The 21,417-nt window shown below is 41.4% G+C and overlaps 1 protein-coding gene across 1 annotated transcript in view; it reads right to left on the bottom strand.

Annotated features, from left to right (window-relative positions):
- HECTD4 (HECT domain containing E3 ubiquitin protein ligase 4) overlaps positions 1 to 21,417 on the bottom strand; it is a 159,789-nt gene that overhangs the window by 65,900 nt on the left and 72,472 nt on the right. The window contains 15 exon segments of the mRNA XM_011997903.1: positions 3,474 to 3,589; positions 4,944 to 5,113; positions 5,497 to 5,661; positions 6,522 to 6,704; positions 7,497 to 7,632; positions 8,328 to 8,530; positions 9,813 to 9,894; positions 11,446 to 11,635; positions 11,876 to 12,156; positions 13,321 to 13,474; positions 15,117 to 15,301; positions 15,954 to 16,100; positions 19,422 to 19,588; positions 19,692 to 19,833; positions 19,946 to 20,081. Of these exon segments, the coding sequence (XP_011853293.1) occupies positions 3,474 to 3,589; positions 4,944 to 5,113; positions 5,497 to 5,661; positions 6,522 to 6,704; positions 7,497 to 7,632; positions 8,328 to 8,530; positions 9,813 to 9,894; positions 11,446 to 11,635; positions 11,876 to 12,156; positions 13,321 to 13,474; positions 15,117 to 15,301; positions 15,954 to 16,100; positions 19,422 to 19,588; positions 19,692 to 19,833; positions 19,946 to 20,081 (2,457 nt within the window).

A 21,417-nucleotide genomic window follows, 5' to 3' on the forward strand; every position in this document is an offset into this window, starting at 1 on the left:
TTGTAATCATGCTTCCTGGGAGTTCCGAGGAACTTCCAAAGTTGGAGAATATCTGGCTCAGGGAATAAGTACATTAGGAAGCTGGGAGAAGAGGAAACAGCTGAAACTGGGAGATTCTAGCTTCTGCAAGGGGGTAAAATAATGTTGAGAACTTTTTTGGTTTCTATGTGCCTTTTCTTCAGGCTCAAAAATCTGCTTCCTCTGTTATTTCAACCAAGGGATCTAGTTAATGTCTCAGGAATATTTTTTTCTTTCTTTCTTTCTCTCTCTTTCTCTTTCTTTCTTTCTTTTAGACAGAGTCTTCCTCTGTCGCCCAGGCTGGAGTGCAGTGGCACGATCTCGGCTCATGGCAATCTCCAACTCCCGGGTTCAAGCGATTCTCGTGCCTCAGCCTCCCGAGTAGCTGGGATTACAGGAACACCCCACCACGCCTGGCTAATTTGTGTATTCTTAGCAGAGACAGGGCTTCACCATGTTGGCCAGGCTATTCTCGAACTGCCCGCCTCGGCCTCCTAAAGTGCTGGGATTACAGGCGTGAGCCACCACACCCGTCCTTCAGGAATATTTTTTCAAGGAAAAAAGTTTTGTAGTGCTATCTCCCCAGACCAAATGGAATCTGGTACTGTCTTCTTTAGATAGAGATGCTATAAAATTTAGCTATCAGTGAATAAATATTAGAATGGCCAAGTTTGCCACTTAATTCATCCCAGAAGAGGAAAAATAATGGAAGTTGATTAAAATATTTTAAAATTTAAAAATTTTAAAAATTTGAGTATCAATACATTATCGCTGATAAATTTCATGACATTTTCATATATAAAATAAAAATTTTAATACTTTAAAAAATGAAATCAAGTAACTCTCTCTCCTCTACCTACCCCTCACCTTGAATCTTGTTTATTAAACAGTTTTTCTCCTGAGTGTAGTCTATGCTTCCCTTGTAGGCCTAAGAATCTACCACTGTTCTGCAAAGTAACCCAGAATGTAGGTTTTTCCCTCTGGTTTTTATCACTGATACTGGAGTCAGTAAACTTTGCTATTTACTTTAAATGTCAGAACCATTTCTGGTAACCTAATAAGTGAGTTATTAAGGATTCTTTTTTTTTTTTTTTTTTTTTTTTTTAAATGGAGTCTTGCTCTGTCACCCAGGCTGGAGTGCAGTGGCGGGATCTCGGCTCACTGCAAGCTCTGCCTCCCAGGTTCATGCCATTCTCCTGCCTCAGTCTCCCGAGTAGCTGGGACTACAGGCGCCCACCACCACGCCTGGCTAATTTTTTGTATTTTTAGTGGAGATGGGGTTTCACCGTGTTAGCCAGGATGGTCTCGATCTCCTGACCTCGTGATCCACCCGCCTCGGCCTCCCAAAGCGCTGGGATTACAGGCGTGAACCACCGCGCCTGGCCCAAGGCTTCTTCAACTTTACATAGGATACTATTTAGAATACAAATCAATGTGCATAAGCTCATAGTCTTTTTTATAGTAATTAACAAGCACTTCCCACACATTTCTTTGCAACTCTTTGTTACCGCAAAGTGGTTTTCCGCTAGGAAAAACAGGTTAGGTGGACTATGATCAAAACCACGTGAGACCACTGCTCTAAATTATTACAAATCCTACCCTGTGCATTCAGTATCAATGTAAATTTCACAATTAAGACCTCTTTATTCTATAAAATATATAAAAGAGGATACCCAGAAACAGTACCATAGAAAATCAAATGATTAATTCAGCATGTTATATGCTGCTATAATCAGTCAAAATATGTCTTTGAATGCAATCTAAGCCAACAATATAAAAAAAGTCAGAGGCAGTGAACTAAGGACCTACTAAGAGTACAAAACGAAGTCACAAGTAATTTCACCCTTGAAGCCTAGCACACCCCTTGCTTCTGTTCTTGTTCTCTATTCTTAGGATCTCTCTGAGGTTTATTAATGGTTCCTGGATCTCCCAGCTGGAGCTTCTGCTGAATCCAAGGCACTACCCTTATCAAAAGAAAGAGATGTGAGAAGTAAAACAGATATAGACAAATTTAAAAATAAAAAGAAAACAACAGAAATGACCACAATGTGAAGGAGTAACAAAAATTACAAACAGAAAAGATATTAGAGAGTTACTGACAAAATAAATGGCATGAGAAAAAGTAATACAGATTTTTTAAATGACCAAAAAAAAAAAAAAGAGGATGAACCTACAAACACTAACGGAGTTTAAAGCTGTCCATTTCTAACATGAAGTTTGTGAAAATGTTAGCATTAGAGCATTGAAGGAATGCTAATTGAATTGTGAACAATTTCACTTAGGGTCCAGTTATATCCTTGGGGACAAAGGGTAAATTTTCATTTAACCAGGCCAACTACCAATTTACAGGAAACAGAAGGGTAAATGAACATAGTAAATGACACCACAGGGATACAGTCATCAAAATTCAGACTAGGAAACCTTCCACAAACAAATTGTAAGGCAGAAAAAAACAAAACAAAACAAAAAAAGCAAAGACTAAGAGGAATCTATATTTTAAGATAGATTAAAAAGACACAGCAACAAAGTAACAATTTGTAAACTTTATTTGGATCCCCATTCAAATAAATAAATGTAAAAACAAGAATGATCGTTATGGGAAAATTAGGAAGTTAAACACTGACTAGATATGTATATACACATATTTTTAGAGACAGGGTCTCACGATGTTGCCCAGGCTGCACTCAAACTCCTGGGCTCAAGCAATCCTCCTGCCTCAGCTTCCCAAGTAGCTGGGATTACAGGCACGTGCTGCCATGCCCAGCTTAGATACTTAATAATATTTTAAAATTACTGTTAATAATGTAGGTAGGTGATAATGGTATGGTAGTTATTTAAGATTCTTTATTTTTCAGAGACATATGCTAAAATATTTATGAATAAAATAATATCTAGGATTAAAAATAATTCCAGGGGTTGCAGCACAGATAAAATAGGATCAGTTATGAGTTGACAACTGTTGACACTGGATAATGGAATCCTGAAGGTTCATTATACTAGTCTCTCAATTTTGCTATTTGTTTGGACTTTTCCATACACACACAGACACACACACACATGCCAGGATGGATGTTAGTGCAAACTCTTGACTGGGAATTCAAGTGTAGCCAATGACAACAGTCAAAATGTACACGCCAGGCCTAAGGACAGCTCCTAAATATTATAGCTCTAATAGGTAAATAAAGGCAACAAATCAATAGGAATGAAGAAAAGAAAACACTCTGACATGGTCTTAAAGCTAAATTGAAAAATGCTGATTTCCTAACTGGTATAGATTAAAGCATTTTATTTACATTTCTAGGTCTGTGATGCATGTGAGTTGTGACAGGTGTTGTCCTTACAGCTCAGCTGTTTTGACGTGTGTGTATGAAAACACTTAACATGCCATTATCAAATTGCAAAAGTGCTGAGAAAATTCAATAAAACAGGGTGGTAAAGAAAGTTCAGGTACTTACCAGCACTGCATTCCTGGGCTACCAGGTTAAGAACTTCAACAGCTGCTGGACATTGTTGTATGAATTCTTCACAAAATAAGCTGTCTTCTAAAAGCTGGGCCATGACCAGGCATGCTCTTAATGTTAAAAGATTTACAATATTTCAAAGTCATCAGTGTTCATTGTCTAAAAAAGTCAACTGTGAAAAACATTTCAATCAATTTTGTCCCCCAGTTTACAAGGTTCAAACTCCCCACTCTTCTTGCTTTTTTTCTGAGCTGGACTGCCTTGGAAATATATAAATAACTTCTCTTTTGCCACACAGTAACTGCTGACACTGCATGAAGAATTGGAAAAGAGAAAAATGGTTGCCATCGCCACTAAATGGAGACACAAAGTGCTGGGTGAGAAATCAGCACTGTCTCTTAAAAGCTTCTCCTAAATGTGCCCTAGGGAAGCAAGAGGGATTCAAAAACTGGGAAAATCTGTATGGTGATCGCTCTCACCTGATGCAAAATACATACTAGAAGTTTCTAAGAAGTTCCATTGTTGGCCAGGCACGTGGCTCACGCCTGTAATCCCAGCAATTTGGGAGGCCAACGCAGGTGGATCACCAGAGGTCAGGAGTTTGAGACCAGCCTGGTCAACATGGCGAAACCCCATCCCTACTAAAAATATAAAAATTAGCCAGGGGTGGTGGCACCCGCCTGTAATTCCAGCTACTCAGGAGGCTGAGGCAGGAGAATCGCTTGAACTAGGGAGGCAGAAGTTGCAGTGAGCCGAGATCATGCCACTGCACTCCAACCTGGGTGACACAGGGAGACTCTGTGTCGAAAAAAAAAAAATAAAAGAAGTTCCACTGTCAAAAAGAGACACTTGTTATTGCTATTTAATGCTAAATAAATGTATTTGCAGGAAAAGACCAACACCAACCCCTGTGTGCATATCCTAGGTTTCCCATCTTCAGTTTGGAAAGTGATAGGCCAGATATATATTAATGTGGCCTGAATCATTTTATTTATTTAATTATTTATTTGAGAAGCAGTTTTGCTCTTGTTGCCCAGTCTGGAGTGCAGTGGCGCACTCTCAGCTCACTGCAACCTCCACCTCCTGGGTTCAAGCTATTCTCCTGCCTCAAGGTAGTAGAGTTATTCCTGTGTTGGAACAAAGTTCTATTTAACAAAGCAAATCAGTGGGGCCTTATATATGTGTTTCATACATCACATTTCATTTGTATGTTTATTTTCTTAGGTGAACAGCTAAACTTTATTTTGAAGTGTAGACATGGGGGAATGCAACAAAAATTGCAGAAATTAAGGAATGCAATGAACTCTGGAAAAAACTGTAAAAGAATGGTTACTGTTGCTCAGTTTAGTGTGAGCTTCAAGCTGTGGACTCATTAAGTTGGGAGTGGTGGGGCCCACCAAGGATCCCTTCTTCTGTCAGCTTGCACCACGTCAGCACATCAAGCAACATGGGAAGGGTACTCACCTTGTCCTTATTTCAGCAAGGAGCCGAACGACTGCCATCACAGGAGCTGACCCATCTCCTGTTGCAGGAAGTGAGGTGTGAATAGAGAGACTTCCCTCCTGAGGAAGCAACATGGACTGGACTGCCTGTACTACCTTCTCAGTAATGGACAGTTTATGAAGAGGCAATGCCTGATGGCGGTGGGGGGCATGGCAAAAAGTTAAATTCAAGTAGTTAGTTTATAAGAAATGAGGGTGTTATTATTATCTGGAGTTCTTAAATTTTCAGTTAAAAAAATAAAATCACCATACAGAAAACTGCAAAACACATCAAAACAATTAAAAATATACTGTAGAATAGCCCTAACGAACAAAGAAATGAATTTGGTCATCTAGATGAAAATTTTCACATAAGCATTACCATTAAATAACTATAACCAATATATAAACATACATCGCAAGTACAATTTAAGACAACCAAGCATTTGTGCTTCTGCACTGAGCATGTGCATAGACTCATTACAGTACAGTTACCATTGGCAGATATTTTACGAAGCATTTAAAAATCACCTTACCTCTGATCTTGGAACACAAAGTCTAGACAATGGAATAGTCAATGTGTCTGACGCTTGCGAAGTCTTTCTACAGTCTATGGGTGAGAATCTGACTGTAGCTATACCTTCCTGTTCATTGATAGAAGCCACTACTCCAATGCTTCCTGAGATTCCTCTACCTAAAACCTGGAGACAGAGATAGATTAGCACTACCAACCAGCTCTGATGTGTGGGCAGCTGTGTTATGACACAAGAGGAAAGAGTAAATTTATAGTTGCCATTGTTGGCGTTACAGTAGTTTATACTACCAGCGTAGCAGATACCAATCCCTAGACATGACTTATTATAGGCCCTAAAACCTAACTGCAAGGTGATCACAATGTGCTGTCCTCTCAAACAGAAACTCATTACTGCTAGGCCAGGTGCGGTGGCTCATGCCTGTAATCCCAGCACTTTGGGAGGTTGAGGCAGGCGGATCACTTGAAGTCAGGAGTTCGAGACCAGCCTGGCCAGCATGGTGAAACCCCATCTCTTAAAAATACAAAAACTAGCCGGGCAAGGTGGTGGGTGCCTGTAATCCCAGCTACTTGGGAGGCTGAGGCAGGAGAATCATTTGAACCTGGGAGGCAGAGGTTGCAGCGAGCTGAGATTGCACCACTGCACTCCAGCCTGGGGAATAGAACAAGACTCTGTCTCAAAGCAAACAAAAAACTTGTTACTGCTGTTTAACGGTAAATAAATTTTTGCAGGAAGATACTCTTTTCCTTCCATTCTAAGTCCATCATCAATTCTAAGACTGATACTGACCACAGTACAGGACACAAGTATTGCAGTTAACCTAAGATAGCATTGCATTAATATCTGAATGATGTGCGGCACAGTGTGGATTTGAATTCAAGAGTTTCTCAGATTCCTTATTTAACTTGAAGAAACAGGTTTTTTTGTCCAGCTGGTTGGATAATACTTGTCTTACAGATGATCAGCTAACCAATGGATGCTTATATATATGGGAGAAGCAATGATTTGGGGAAAATGGTGGTTGGTACCTGAACCTCGGATCCTATCTTGATTGTCTCTTTGAAGCCTCCAAGTGCACACAGTGCAGCAACAGCCTGGCGGGCAATTCTCTGAAGTTTGGCAAGTTTCCTGCCACTGCTGCTGCCATTTTCCAGAATGCTTTCTGCGTATTTCCCCAATTGTGGAATGTACATCAGTGCTCGAGACAGAACCTAAATATAAAAGCAGCCCGTGCACTAGGAGTTAAAGCTTTGGTTGTTTTGATGCCAAGGGTGACAAAGTGTCTACAACAGGGCCTGGGTCCCATGTATTGAAGGAACTCTGGACATGTGAGGGACCAAAAAGCTATCAGGTATGGCCAATGACATTTGCCCATATTTGTCTATGTAACTGGACAAAACTGGAAATACACAACTGGGAGAATAAAACATCATGTCACTAAAACCTGTAAAATGAAACAATCATTTATCTGAAGGAAAACCATCCCAGCATACTGTCCACTTGTCAACACTCAATTACCTTCAGGACATGTCATAAGGGGTTCACTTGAAGAGTAGCTGTGGAAAGCGGGAATTGATTACAGATCTGTAGTTTCAGGCAACTGGGATACTGTTTGTAATGATGAATCACTTACTAATAGGGCACTCAGGTAGTGTAAATCACACAGAGGCCTCCTTGGACTTAGCGAGTACGCTTAAATCCAATAAACCAGTGCTGCATGATCTCCTAATGTCAGTACCAATCTAACATAAGCAAGAAGAGAAACAAGGCCTGTCACTCTTTCCCGGGGAATACTGTCCTATCTTCTGCAAAATGAGAACTGGCAGTGACAGGAGATATAGGTTAACAGAGTTGAAACTACTACAGCAAGGCAAATTCCAGGGGAAAGTCAGTTAACAGGTATATCTGACGAATATGGACTAAAATGTCCCTTGCTGGGTATGATTCTAACTCTAATTAGCTTACTTCTTACTTTCTCAGTTGAGTAGCAACACTGTGCTAACCTTCTCTGCTGTTGTGGTCCATATTTGAGCAGCATTTGATTCGGGTGCCATGAGCAAGCTATGTAGCAAGGCGATCACTTCTGCAGCCATGCTGTTTGCCACGTGCCCACTGATGAAGGGACGCACGGGATCAGTCCTGCAAGTGTCAACAGGAAAAAGTGTCAGTGCCCAGTGATGATTAAGACAGCAGGGAAGTGGCTTTCAGGGTTACCATCAGAGAGAAACCTTTTCTATTTACATAAGAAAAAGTGGATTCCACTGACTGAGAAAACAAGAAGCTGCATTATCATTAGGAAGAAATCACTGTGTCATATTCCTTGTGGTATCTGAAGAACTGCCTCAAACAATGGACCTCGAACTTTATTTATAAGCCATGAGGATCAGGGAAAGACACTGCATTGCAACTATTCCTGGCTTTCAAGCACAAAACACCTCGAACCAACTTCACAGAGGTAACACTTAACTGCTGCTTCTGCTCCTAGAAAGAAGCGTGTGTGTGTGTTCAGTTGGCGCAGTGGAGATGTACCATTTGCAAGAAATAAAGGTAACAAGACCAGAGTTTTTTAAAACTACTCAAAAGAATCCTCTGGCTATAAATGTCCCCTCAGCCAGGAGCATCCCTCTATTCTTTCATGACAACCTCAGATCTACCTGGATAGTCATTACTCTCTGAAGTACTCCAGGCTGCACCTTGAGTGCAACTACTACAGCAGATGGAGGCCTCATTTCCAAGAGGTAAGAGGATGGTAGAAAATTAAAATACGAAAAACAAACCCATTACAAAGTAAACCTGAGATGAGTGTGGATAGCTTCTACCTGTGGAAGGTTTACCTCGCAAGCTCCGAGTTCCTCTCTCGGCAAATGGAAGTTTGGGCGGTTTTCTTTTTGTCACCTGTGGATAGTCCACTCACAGCCTCTGGGTTGATAGACTCTACAGGTGGCCCAATGCTGACGATGAGGCCCGACTGTGCCCACTTGGTGGCTTTCCGCAGGGCGGCTGCAGCCTCTTCTGTAATCACTTCACAACAGCCACCCTAGGGGTGAGGTTGAAGACGCTGAGAAGATTCATTTCATTCTTCCCAGCACTGTATTTTTCAAGTCTATTTCCCCTCAATTACCAAAGCCATCCACGCTCATTTTTTTTAAATTCAAACATAAAATATTATATGTAGAGAGTAAAATTTCCATAGACATCCCAGACCTCATTCAGGCTGAGATAATGGTTAGTCATCTAGATCACTTCCGTGCAAATTCTGGCATACGTATCAGAGGGCCCCGACATGCAGGCTGCTTTTCATTTTGCTTTTATCAGTTATCAGTATATCACAGAGACTCTTCCATATCAATACATGGAGATCTATCTCATTGTTTTTTATAGTTGCACAGCATTTCATTATATGACTGTAATAATTTCTTAACCAATCCCCTGTTTATGAGTACGTGGATCCTATTTTTTGTTTTTGTTTTGTTTGAGGCTGAGTTTTGCTCTGTCGCCCAGGCTAGAGTGCAATGGTGTGATCTTGGCTCACTGCAACCTCCGCCTCCCGGGTTCAAGCGATTCTCCTGCCTCAGCCTCCCAAGTAGCTGGAATTACAGGTGCCTGCCACCACACCTGGCTAATTTTTGTATTTTTTAGTAGAGACAGGGTTTTGCCATGTTGGCTAGCCTGGTCTTGAACTCCTGACCTCAGGTGGTCCACCTGCCTTGGTGTCTCAAAGTGCTGGGATTACAGGTGTGAGCCAAAGCGCCTGGCCTATTTTGTTTTTTCAAACAAAACTGTGAAGAACACCCTGTGTTTCTCCCTGGACACTTGAGACTTTATTTACCCTCACCTTGATAATAAAGGCTATTATTAATTTTTCTTGACTTTACTTGTCTGACAGATGGAAAATGAAGTATTACTATTGTCTTTATTCCTTTCCTTTGATTATGTGTGAGCCTGGGCATATTTTTATATTTTTAATAAGGTATTTGTAATTCTTATTATCTGTTATTTTCTTAGCAACCTTTCACCTATTTTCAACTATTTCACCTATCTCAAACTATTTTTAGGCTATTAAACTATTTTCAACTTTAAACTATTAAACTTTCTTAAAAGAGCTAACAAAAAATTTCTAGGTCAAAACTAGAAGTTCTGATTTTGACAAACTGATTTTGACTAAAATGGCCTCAATTAAGGCACTGACTTCAATTTCTCACGTTGCCTCTTCGTTGGAACTTGAACTAATTTTTCTTTTCTTAATTTGTTCTGAAAATCTAAAGCATGACAAATACTCTACAATTTCGGGTTTAATCGGTTTAACCTCATGAGGTTACCTTGGTCATGTCTCGATCCATCTTCACAACTTTCTCCATGTTGGCGCCAGTACCAAGTCGGAAAGGTCGTCCTTCTGAACTACTAAAAAAAGGCAGGCAGAGAGCAGAGCACACCTTACAGGCACTGCCAAAAGTGGGCTGCATGTCATGGGGCCACCCAGTCATGGTGAGGCCCCATTATACACTAACATGAGCTTTTTTTTTTCTTTTTTGAGACAGGGTATTGCTCTGTCACCCAGGCTGGAGTGCAGTGGCGTGATCACAGCTCACTGCAGCCTCGACCTCCCTAGGTTCAGGTGATTCTCCCACCTTAGTCTCCCAAATGGCTGGGACCACAGGTTGACGCCACTATGTTTGGCTAATTTTTGTATATTTTGAAGAGACAGGATCTCGCTATGTTGCCCAGGCTGGTCTCGAGCTCCTGGGCTCAAGCCATCCTCCTGCCTTGGACTCCTAAAGCACTAGGATTATAGGCATGAGCCACCATGCCTGGCCCTCTAACACTAGCTTTTAAAATCCACAGTAAGACTCAATTTTTCAAAAAGGAAATCATTTATTACTGCTTAATTATAGCACTTTAGGGCCCAAAACAACAGCGTTTTTAGAGTTGTAAGTAAATCTAGAAATCCAGATGAAAATAATGCACAAAATGAAAAACTGACATGAACCCAGAACAAAGGCAGGGCCTGAGGACATCATCTAAACCCCAAGGAGAGGGAACTTTAACGACACCATAAATGTGATCCCTTGGCAAATGACTGGATCTTCCTTTCTAACAGTTCAGCTTCCCCTGCCTCCTGAACTTGGTTCTCCAAAAAAAATTTTTCACCAAATTTGTACTATGATGCATTGCAATGTCCAGGAAAGTTTCCTGGAGATTTCCTCATGTAAGCCCTGACCTGCCATAATCCTGCTTAGTTTATACCATGGTCCCATTAATATTTTCAGTTGCCATAATGGCAGACAGCAGATTCAATTATGAGGATGACAACATCGTCAGAGCATTTAAGTAAAGAGAGGCCTCTTCCATCTGAGACATAAATACCTGCTCTGAATTCCCTTGTGCTATGTGGCAAGCCTTCCTGTTGCCCTGGATCCCACTAACAAAGCCCTGCAGGTTTGTAGTATTTGGGCAATGATTATATTTTTACTTCCTGCTTGAGTAATCATACCATTTCATACTTCAACCAATTAAAATTTTAAAAAAGTGTCTCTTGTTTCTCCAAATCACAGTCAATGAGTTGGAGTTTACCTAAATTTACCGACAGCTGAAGGATGCCAATAACTAAAAATCAAACTGCATTATTCCTCCTCAAAGCCCAAGCTACACTGGAGACTTCCCATAGACAATAATACATTGTCCACATGGCTTTAGCTCTCAGCTGTGTTTAGAGAGACAGCACCAAGTTGTGGTTCAGAGCTTGGGTTTTGTGGTCAGAGAGGACTACATCTGCAGTTCAGTTCTGCCTCAGTTTCTTTCTGTGTCACCACAGGAATCACAGTGACAGTGTCTACCTGAAAGGGGTGTAAAGAGCGCCGAGGCAGTCGATACATGTACAGGGCTTACTTAGCACAGTGCCTGTGACATGGGTGGTGCTTGAGGACGTGTAGCTATCACAATCATTACGGTCACCTTAGCAACGGCTGAAGGACTTCATGGGATGACTGGTCTTCCCGCTTGTGGATAAATATCGAGAGCTTGCCATCCACAGCCTCACTCTCTTCTCCAGGATCTTTATCTCCTTTCAAGGAATTCTTGGGACTGGTTTTTGTCAATGTGGTGTCAGGTTCAGAAGCGGTTGGAGAAAGAACTGTCTGACATCCTTTAAGTAAAAAACAAAGCTCGTTCAGGAAAACTGCAGTGGTGTTTTGGCGGCTCTGCTAAAATGAAAAATAATGGTTTGGGATTTGGAATCCCTCTTCCCCCTTCTCTATTCCTCTGTCCCCACTCCCTTCTCTGTCACTCAGTCTTTCATCACAGGAAGCACAGATGCAAGTGGGGACCTGACTGGGCCCAGAAAGGCTGCACTGCCATGCTCCTCTCCTGTTGAGGAGCTTCTCACCTGGAACCACGTAATCTGCCAGCTTTGCTAAGAGTAAGGAGGCGATCTTGGAAGCTGGGTCGCTGGGATCCTCCTGCTCACTGTTTAAGGAGGGGACAGAGTAGCTCCAGGGTGGGAGCTCCACGTTTCCACAGTCTTCTACGCTCATCAGAGGCAGCGCCGCCCGGCACAGCTGGAGAATAATAAGGACCAGCTTTGGAGACGGGCGTTGGTCAAGCAGCAGGGAGAGGAGTTTGGACACACAAGCTGGCTGGCTCAGGATGGCTTTACCTATGTGGCTCCTGGGAAAAAAGGAAGAAAAGGTAAACAGTGCTAGAAATGTTGATCTACAGACATTCAGAAGCAAGAGTTCTCTGAATGAAACAAACTAATGAAATTTGATTTCATGAGGAAGACATGAATTTGGCACTATGCTTCTGTGAAGAATTAAGAATTTTGGAAAATTTGATGAAACCAAACAACACTAATACTTAAAAAGAAAGATTTTTGAATATTTTCTGATCTCTGATGCTTACTTGAAATCCTAAATTCAGAGTGATTCATGGAGCACTGAGACTTACAAACTCAAACTAAGAGCTTTTCAGTTTGTCATCTATTCTTTCATTTTTTTTAATAGGAAAAAAGACACACAAATTTATTTAACATGTATACACAGGAGCCTTCAGAGTGAAGACTGAATTTTCCAAGAGTTACAGAAGCTTATCTACCATCTTGAGGTTACAGATAGAATGGGGGCTTGGATCCTGGTAAACCAGGTTATGGGAGAGGGGAGAAGCATTCTATAATAAATGATTGCTAGGGAGAATGACTGGATCTGGAAACAGAGATTAACTTGTAAATAGTTCTCTTTGGAATTTATGTTATTTATTCTTTCTTAATGAGTGCCTCAAGACCAAAGCTATCACACAGTGTTGTACAGCCTTCAGTGTTCTAGGATCTGCCACAGCTAAAACTGCTACATTCCAAGAAAGCTAAATATCATGCAGTCAGTCATACGTGGATATTTTATGGGCCTCATGGCTCACACAGGGGGTATACAACCAGCACAGAATATCTTCTTTTAACGACACAGCATGAGAAAGTGAGTTAATTACAGGCCCTGACTTATTACTCTTTAATCTTGCTATAATGAGGGTAAGATTTTTGGTTAATGAATACAACTGCATCTATGGGAAAGGTTAGCAGCTGCTGTCAGTAAGGTATTAAAGCAAATGATAATACATTATTTTATGATTTAGCTATTCACCTAAATAATCCTTAAACTTTAGAACTAAATACTATGTTTCAACCACTTCATCCTCCATTTTTTTTTTTTTGAGGCAAGGGTGTGTCAAAATGGCCTAGTAATTTAGCTATTTTGAAAAGACAACCACCACCAAAAGAAACCCCAATCGTTCAAGAGGAAAGCCAGCTTCTCCCAGAGCTCCAGGCTGGACCTTGCATACCTTGAGAGATCATTGAGAAGACTAAGGACATCCTGGAGCGCATCATTCCCAGCAGCCTGGTTGCCACAGCACTCTGTGGCTCGGGCAAGATGGTTGGTGAGAAGGCTGGACACCTGCCGGGCCAGACCTGAGTGCACAGCCTCTGTGGAGCCACCTTCACAGTTAAAGAAAAAAAGAACTTGGTGAAAACCTAAGGGTGCCATGGTGAGCCTGCGGGGGTGGCGAGCCCTGTCCATTTATCTTGCTTAATGTTTCATGAACCATCTAATAGTGTCTCCTCATTAGATAATATCTATACATAAAAAGGATAATAGTTATTTTAAAAATAACCCCATGTTGGGAGTAGACATTACTATTCATGAAAACTGAATATGATTAATCCATATATAATCAAAGACCATACTTTGATTGATAGTGAAGAATCACTATTTCACTGGTGATGAAAACATCTTGATTTTTTAACTCATACTTTGCCAAACATAATAAAAGACCTTTCTGGATTCTTCCATGTTCACCATAGTTCCAGAACCTCCGAAGCATGTAGAAGTTATGAAAAAGTATTTGTTGTTTCCTGAACTTTCCATGCTCTTTTAGATCCCTGAGTCTACACACACTATTTGTTCTGCTCGAAAGTCTTCTCCATCCTTCAAGAGTAACTCCCATGTCACCTTCTCTGAGAAGCTTTGCTGGATCCCTAGCACAGCTGGTCTCTGGGACCTCTACACTCCCACTGCACTTCCTATCCACCTCAGTTGTGGCACTGATTACACTATAAGTATTTGCTTATTAGTCTAGTTCCCTGCCAGACCATATTTTTAAAGGGAGGAATAATGCCTTATTTATCTTCTGCCTGGCATATAATAGACTCTCAAGACATTAAAATGCATCGTGAACAAATAAACAGATAAATAAACAAGTTATATACACAGGCCTGGAATCTTATGGGGAAATTTATCCTTCAAATTTACTTTTTTTTTTTTTGAAACAGGGTCTCGCTCTGTTGCCCAGGGAGTGTAGTGGCACAATCACAGCTCACTGCAGCCTCGACCTCCCTGGCTCAAGCACTCTTCCCACTTCAGCCTTCTGAGTGGCTGGGACTATAGGCATGTGTCACTGCACCTAGCCCAGGTTTACTTTTTATTTGGATTGGTCACTAAAAATAAAATTTGGAAACATCACCTTGAAAATGCAACTGAAAAGCCACTTCAAAAAGTATTTGTTTTTTTGAACGCCAAGGCATAAGGACTGCTTGAGGCCAGGAGTTTGAGACCAACCTGGGCAACATAGCAAGATCCTGACTCTAAAAACAAACAACAACAACAAAAAAACATTAGCTGGGCATGGTAGTGTGCACCTGTAGTCCTACTTGGGAGGCTGCGGTTGGGGGATCGCTTATCACTCGAGTCAGGGAGGTCGAGGTTACAGTGAGCTATGATTGTACCACTGTACCCTAGCCTGGGTGACAGACCTTGTGTCTAATAAATTTTTTTAATTAAAAAATATATTTGGAAACTGTTAGCAGTGTTGACAGGGAGAGAATAAAAAATACCTTCTCAATCTCCTGGGATAACTGTACTCCTTCAGGGTACGGGGATATTTAGTCTCATCGTAATGCTGTAAGTTTTCATAGAACCACACTGAGGAAAAGTCTCTCATGAAATCATCCACTGATTTAACCCATCTGATCATGTCATTTAACGGAGCCTTTCTCTCTCTCATTTAGCATAAAAAACCTAATAAACTAACACACCAATAGAAGAAATCAGTGAGCTCTAGAAAGGAGTCCGGCATCTCACCTTCCTCTTTTTCCCACTCAACACAGCGGTTGGCAAGCACCTGGAAGGCGGCCCAGGCCATGGTGGCCACCTTCTGCTTCTTGGTCTGTTTCTCACTGGAGCTGGACTCGGTCTGACTGCTCAAGCTACACAGTCGATCCATGAGCTGCACAAGGCCACTGCGTACCAGGCACTTCTCTTCACTCCTGACAAAGGGTCATGGATTACACTAGATAAACGTAACTGACCAACACTCAGGAAACTCTTACGTGAGGTTCAAAGGGGCATAAAACATGCTGGTGTAGTTCCTTCCCTACAACTTAGGATACTGCCATGTGCAATCAAACACAAAATGATTTTCTTATAATGATGATTCCCTTCATTAACAAGGAACTTCAAATTCTGATTTATTTATCTACAATATCAAAGCAAAAATCGATGGAATCAACTCAATGTTGCAGTGATGTAAAAAAATCATATATTTTGTCCTAAGGGGATTCAACGAATGCTTGACATCTTCAAATTAGTAACTAAGTGACCCAAAAGAGGAAATAAATGTGCATATGCAAAATATTCCTGCCAAATATGTAAGTAATTTCCTAGGGACCTTTTATTTTTCTTTGAACCTCTGTATCTTCACAATGTAATATAATCCTAATGGCTGCATTTAGTCATGTAGGAACTCAATAATAAGAAATTTACACAGGAACCTTAAGTGTCTTTCAGGAGAAAAGTTTTCTATAGCTAGTTCCGGATAATGAAAGCAAAAAATCCAATTTTTAAAATTAAAAATACTTTCACTTAATTGACTATACATCAGTGTAACTTACATACAACAAAAGGCCTTTCCGTACTTACCTGGTATAAGGTATGGTACATAAGAGTCCAATGCTATTTGCACAAGCGATAGGGTAACGAGCACACAAAGACACAACGGAGGTCATGGTCTCGCCAAAGGCTTCCTGGACCTGCTCGACCATCCCACCACATGTGAGTTCTTCAATTCTGTGAAAGAGAAACCAAAGCTCAGGCTTCCTGAACCACGTCAAGAACAGTGGCTGTGACCATGTGAGCAGGAGAGGCCTCTTGAGAAACTCTAGAGTTTCTGGATGAATCCAGAACTGAAGGGATCTTGGAGAACATCCAGCTCAGTGTTTCCCAAACTATGTAAGACTGCTGGACAGAAGTTTTAGGAGTGCCTCCAAAACAGTGGTCCACACTCCAGAAAAGTCTGCGAAATCCTGGGTTAGGGAAATTAAAACAGACTACTGTAGACTTTTCAGAGCCTTCAGTAAGGGTAAAGTGAATGGCATCTCTACAAGCAGAGGACATTCAACATTTTCCAAACATATTTGATCATGAAACCAGTTATTTCAGACATGTCTACAATAATCTAAGTAGCACTGAATACTGTAAGTGCTTTTTCTTTTTTATTTTTTTAGAGACAGGGTCTTGCTCTGTTACCCGGGCTGGAGTGCAGCGGTACAATCACAGCTCACTGCAGCCTTGATCTCTTGGGCTCAGGTGATCCTCCCACCTCTGCCTCCCAAGTAGCTGGGACCACAGATGCACACCACCACATCCAGCTAATTTTTTTTTACTTTTAGTAGAGATGATGTTTCACCGTGTTGCCCAGGCTGGTTTCAAACTCCTGAGCTCAAGTAATCCTCCCACCTCGGCTCCCAAAGTGCTGGGATTACAGGCCTGAGCCACTGTGCCTAGCCAAGGCAGTTTTATTAATGAGACAACTAAAGCTCAAATGGATTAGCTAAGTGTCTGTTTTTGAGTTCCCACTTCAGTTATTAGCAGATGATGAAAGCCTAGTTGATAAAAAATAAAACTTTCACAATGAAAAAAACACAATATAGGGCTGATTCTATACCAATTAATATTAGTTTAGAACTGAGACTATCAGGATTTGTCTACAAAGACATGCAACATCGTATTGTTTACAATAGCAAAAACAAACAAGCAAAACTAACCTAATGTTCAAAAATAGGGAATTTGTTAAAGTTTCAAGCATATAATATAAAGTTTCACTGCATATAATGCAGTGCTACAGAACCACTAAGAACACTACGGGAGCCATCTATGGTTAGAACACAGACACTAAAGCGTTAACAGATGTTACCTTAAGAGGGTGTACTTGTAGGTGATTTTCATTTTATTTTTTTGCATTTTCTACATTTTTTTTCAAGTTTCCGACAAATGACAATAATCGAGGGAAAAAGGAATAGTGTTGCCAGTTTTATGGAGAAATTAAATTCTGGAAATAGGCTATGGTAATCATGAGGGCTTTTCACTGTTTCTTTCTGGGCACCCTGTGGTTGGCTGGACAGTGGCAAGTCTGGTCAATGAGCGAGAGTTCTGACAAGGAGCCTGGCAGCTCTCGAGGTGGTGGTTTCCTCCTCTGTGATTACCACGAGCCAGCATGAACCCATCACGAACAGAAGCAAGACCTAAAATTCTGTCTTCTTTTTATTTTTTTGTGATAAGGTTTTGCTCTGTTGCCCAGGCTGAAGTACAGGGTGATGCGATCATAGCTTACTGCAGTCTCAACCTCCTGGCCTCAAGCGATCTTCCTGCCTCAGCTTCCCCAGTAGCTGGGACCACAGGCATGCCCCACCACTCCGGCTAATTTTTTCTTTTTTGTAGAGACAGGGTCTCACTATATTGCCCAGGCTGGTCTTGAACTCCTGGCCTCAAGTGATCCTCCTGCCTTGGCCTCCTTAAGTGCTGGGATTATAGGTGTGAGCCACTGTGCCCAAAAAAATTTTATCTTTTAAGCCACTGAAATTTTGGACTTGTTTCCAAAGAATAGTCTGACCTCTCCTGTAGTCCCAGCTACTTGGAAGGCTGAGGTGGGAGGATCTCAAGATTTCTCAGGATACTCACTTCAGCCTTAATTAACCCATTTTCCTCCAGTCACTGGACCCTCTCTGCCTATTGGCCAGAATTCCTCACCTCCAGCAGATCAAGTCCAGGGCTTGTAGAGAAATGCATTTTCTATTTCTACTTGAAGATCTTTGAAGCCCAATAGGAAACTCATATAGAACAACTCACAAATGAGTTATAAAACCATCTTCAGAGTTAGTATCTACGATTACATTTTTAGAAATTGGTTCAGTAATAACAATCATGGAAATATACAAAAATATAGGTAAAACGAGGTTGTTAATGCAAAAACAAAACAAAAACAAAAGAAATAAAGACAAATGAACCTATGTGTCCATCAGAAGAGGATGAGTTAAATTTTTTAGAAAAGGTCATCTATATAATGTATATCTATGACCTCTTAAAAATCTTAAAGCAGCCAGGTATGGTGGCCCATGCCTTTAATCCCAGCAGTCTGGGAGGCTGAGACAGGAGGATCCCTTGAGCCCAGAAATTTGAGACCAGCCTCAGCAACATGGCAAGAACCCGTCTCTACAAAAAATAAATACACTAGCTGGGCATGATGGTACGTGCCCATAGTCCCAGCTACTTGGGAGGCTGAAGTGGGAGGATCGCTTGAGCCTGGGGAGGTCAAGACTGCAGTGAGCCATGATCACGTCATTGCATGCCAGCCTGGGTGACAGAATGAGAACCTGTTAAAAAAAAAAAAAAAAGGCTGGGCACAGTGGCTCATGCCTGTAATCACAGTACTTTGAGAGGCCGAGGCAGGCAGATTATCTGAGTTCGGGAGTTTGAGACCAGTCTGGCCAATATGGTGAAACTCCATCTCTACTAAAAATATAAAAATTAGCCAGGTGTGGTGGCATGTGCCTGTAATCCTAGCTACTTGGGAGGTTGAAGCACAAGAATCACTTGAACCCGGGAGGCGGAGGCTGCCATGAGCTGAGATTGTGCCACTGTACTTCAGCCTTGGTGACAGAGTGAGATGCTATGTCAAATAAAAAAAAGATAAAGCAGACCAGACCTATATGTACTGATATGAAAACAGATACCTGAGATATCTAAGACATACTGAGCAAAACAACCGTGGTTATAGAAAGGCACGGATAATATAATCTGAATTAAGTTGAAAAAATTTATACATAAACACATTTATGTGTACAAAAAGAATTATACAGCTGCTTATGCATGTATGGTTGCTATAATGAGCTCTTAATGGACAGAGTGGAATTTAGGAGAAAATGGTGAATACCAAGAGTTTTACATTCTATTAATATGTTGAGTTTTTTGCAAGATCATGTACCACTTTTATATATATTTTAGAGGAAAACATTAGCAAATACTATGCCTATGTTTGGGCCCCAGGAATAATCTTTGGAATGGCTCTGACCATTCTAGAAAGGACAGTATAAACTAACAGAAACAACTAACCTGGGTCCTCCCTGAAGGACCATTGTCACTGGACCCACAAGATGTGTCACTCCCCCGACTCGCACGGCAGCTGTCAGCAATTCCCGCATGTGCACCAGTGCCTGCTTGCGAGTGTTTCCCCGCCGCCACCTTGTCTGTGCAGCCAAAAGAAAACTGCTGCTGGACACCTGAAATGCACAAGAAGGAAGGACACCTGACTCCTGCTAACTGCCCCAAGACCCCTCATGCTGTTAGGTGCTATTCATCAGGAGCCTGCAAAACATAACGTACAGCTTGGTCAGGGTTGGTGCCGATGAAAGCAAACAGCTGCCCTAGCAGGACACTGTAGGTGGGCTTGTCCCTGCTGTCCTCAATGGCCAGCGACTGCAGGAGTGTAAAGGAGCTGCTGCGGTGGCTGGTCACGTGGCGACGCCTACAGGGAACATAGAACAGACTGGCAAGACGAGAAACACACTCAGGGAGCTTGTTTTGATGAATGCATTCAGCTGCATGTGGGAACCCAACCCTGGCCATTAGCCATTTACCTCTGATTTGCTCTAGTAAATTCCAAATCTTCATTACCAATCATTTCCAGGTCAGAAGGAGCTGACATGCTGCGAAGAAAAACAGGCTGCCTGACAGCATGAGATATCACTTTTGTTTCAGAAGCTGATTTACAAGCTGGAAAAAAAGGAATTAAAAGGCTGACATTTCTGCTATCTGCACAACAGCCAAATGCAACACAGAGCTACCCAACAGTTTAAGTGTATCTTTGCTTTCTATCACAGTTCAGCCACCAATCTAGCTAGCACAGCATACTGATGGTTTTTACATCAATTTTTTAACCTAAGTATTAGGTTAAAAATTATTTTAACTTAAAAAAATTAAAATCTTTTTATTAAATTGGTTTCCCAAAGAAAAGCTGAAAAATTCATTTAATTTCATAGCTATCAATGTTCACTTTAACCTAAGCATTCTAAAAAGCAAGAAGGACATAGCAAGTAATTGCCAGAAAGCACAAATTTCTTTTTTAACATTTTTTAATTTCTTATTTTTTTGAGATGGGTCTCACTCTGTCACCCAGGAGGCAGTGCAGTGGTGTGATCTCGGCTTTCTGCAACCTTCATCTCCCAGGTTCAAGTGATTCTCCTGCCTCAGCCTCCCAAGTAGCAGCGATTACAGGCGTGCACCACCACGTCCAGGTAACTTTTGTATTTTTTTAGTAGAGATGGGGTTTCATCATGTTGGCCAGGCTAGTCTCGAACTCCTGACTTCAAGTGATCCGCCCACCTTGGCCTCCCAAAGTGCCAGGATTACAGGTGTGAGCTACCACACCTGGCCCAAATTTCTTAATTCAAATACATCCAAATCCATTTTTTTCAGAGATGGCCTTTATCCCCGCTTTAACCCCAGATTTATTTAGCTGATTTATTGTCATTTGATGATACCTCTGCTTTGATCATAGTTGGTAGGAATAAATATCACACTTGAGTTGGAATCTGAATGGGTCTTTCTATAAGACATATTCCTTAACCCTGTCCAGGGAAATAGTTGTTTTATAAAACAACCCTTAAATGGAAAGAAGATAAAACTATACGTCAAGACTAGCTAAGAAAAAAGGTGTTGAGAAAGTGCAGGAAAAAACCATTTTGTTTTATTTTTCTAAAATTTTCACTTATTTATTTATTTAGAGACAGGGTCTTGCTTTGTTGCCCAGGCTGAAGTGCAGTGCTACAATCATGGCTTACTGCAGCCTTGTACTCCTGGACTCAAACAATCCTCCCAACTCAGCCTCCCAAGTAGCTGGGATTACAGGTGCACACCACCATGCGTGGCTAATTTTCATGTTTTTTTGTAGAGACCAGGTCCTGCTATGTGGCAAAGCCTGGTCTTGAACTCCTGGTCTAAGCGATCCTCCTGCCTTGGCCTCCCAAAGTTCTGGGATTACAGGCATGAGCCACTGTGCCCAGCTGAGAAAACCATTTTGTATCTGTCTTAAGAGTGGTTAGACAGCTTA

Source organism: Mandrillus leucophaeus, unplaced genomic scaffold (genome assembly GCF_000951045.1).
Source record: "Mandrillus leucophaeus isolate KB7577 unplaced genomic scaffold, Mleu.le_1.0 Scaffold55, whole genome shotgun sequence".
Classification (NCBI taxonomy): domain Eukaryota; kingdom Metazoa; phylum Chordata; class Mammalia; order Primates; family Cercopithecidae; genus Mandrillus; species Mandrillus leucophaeus.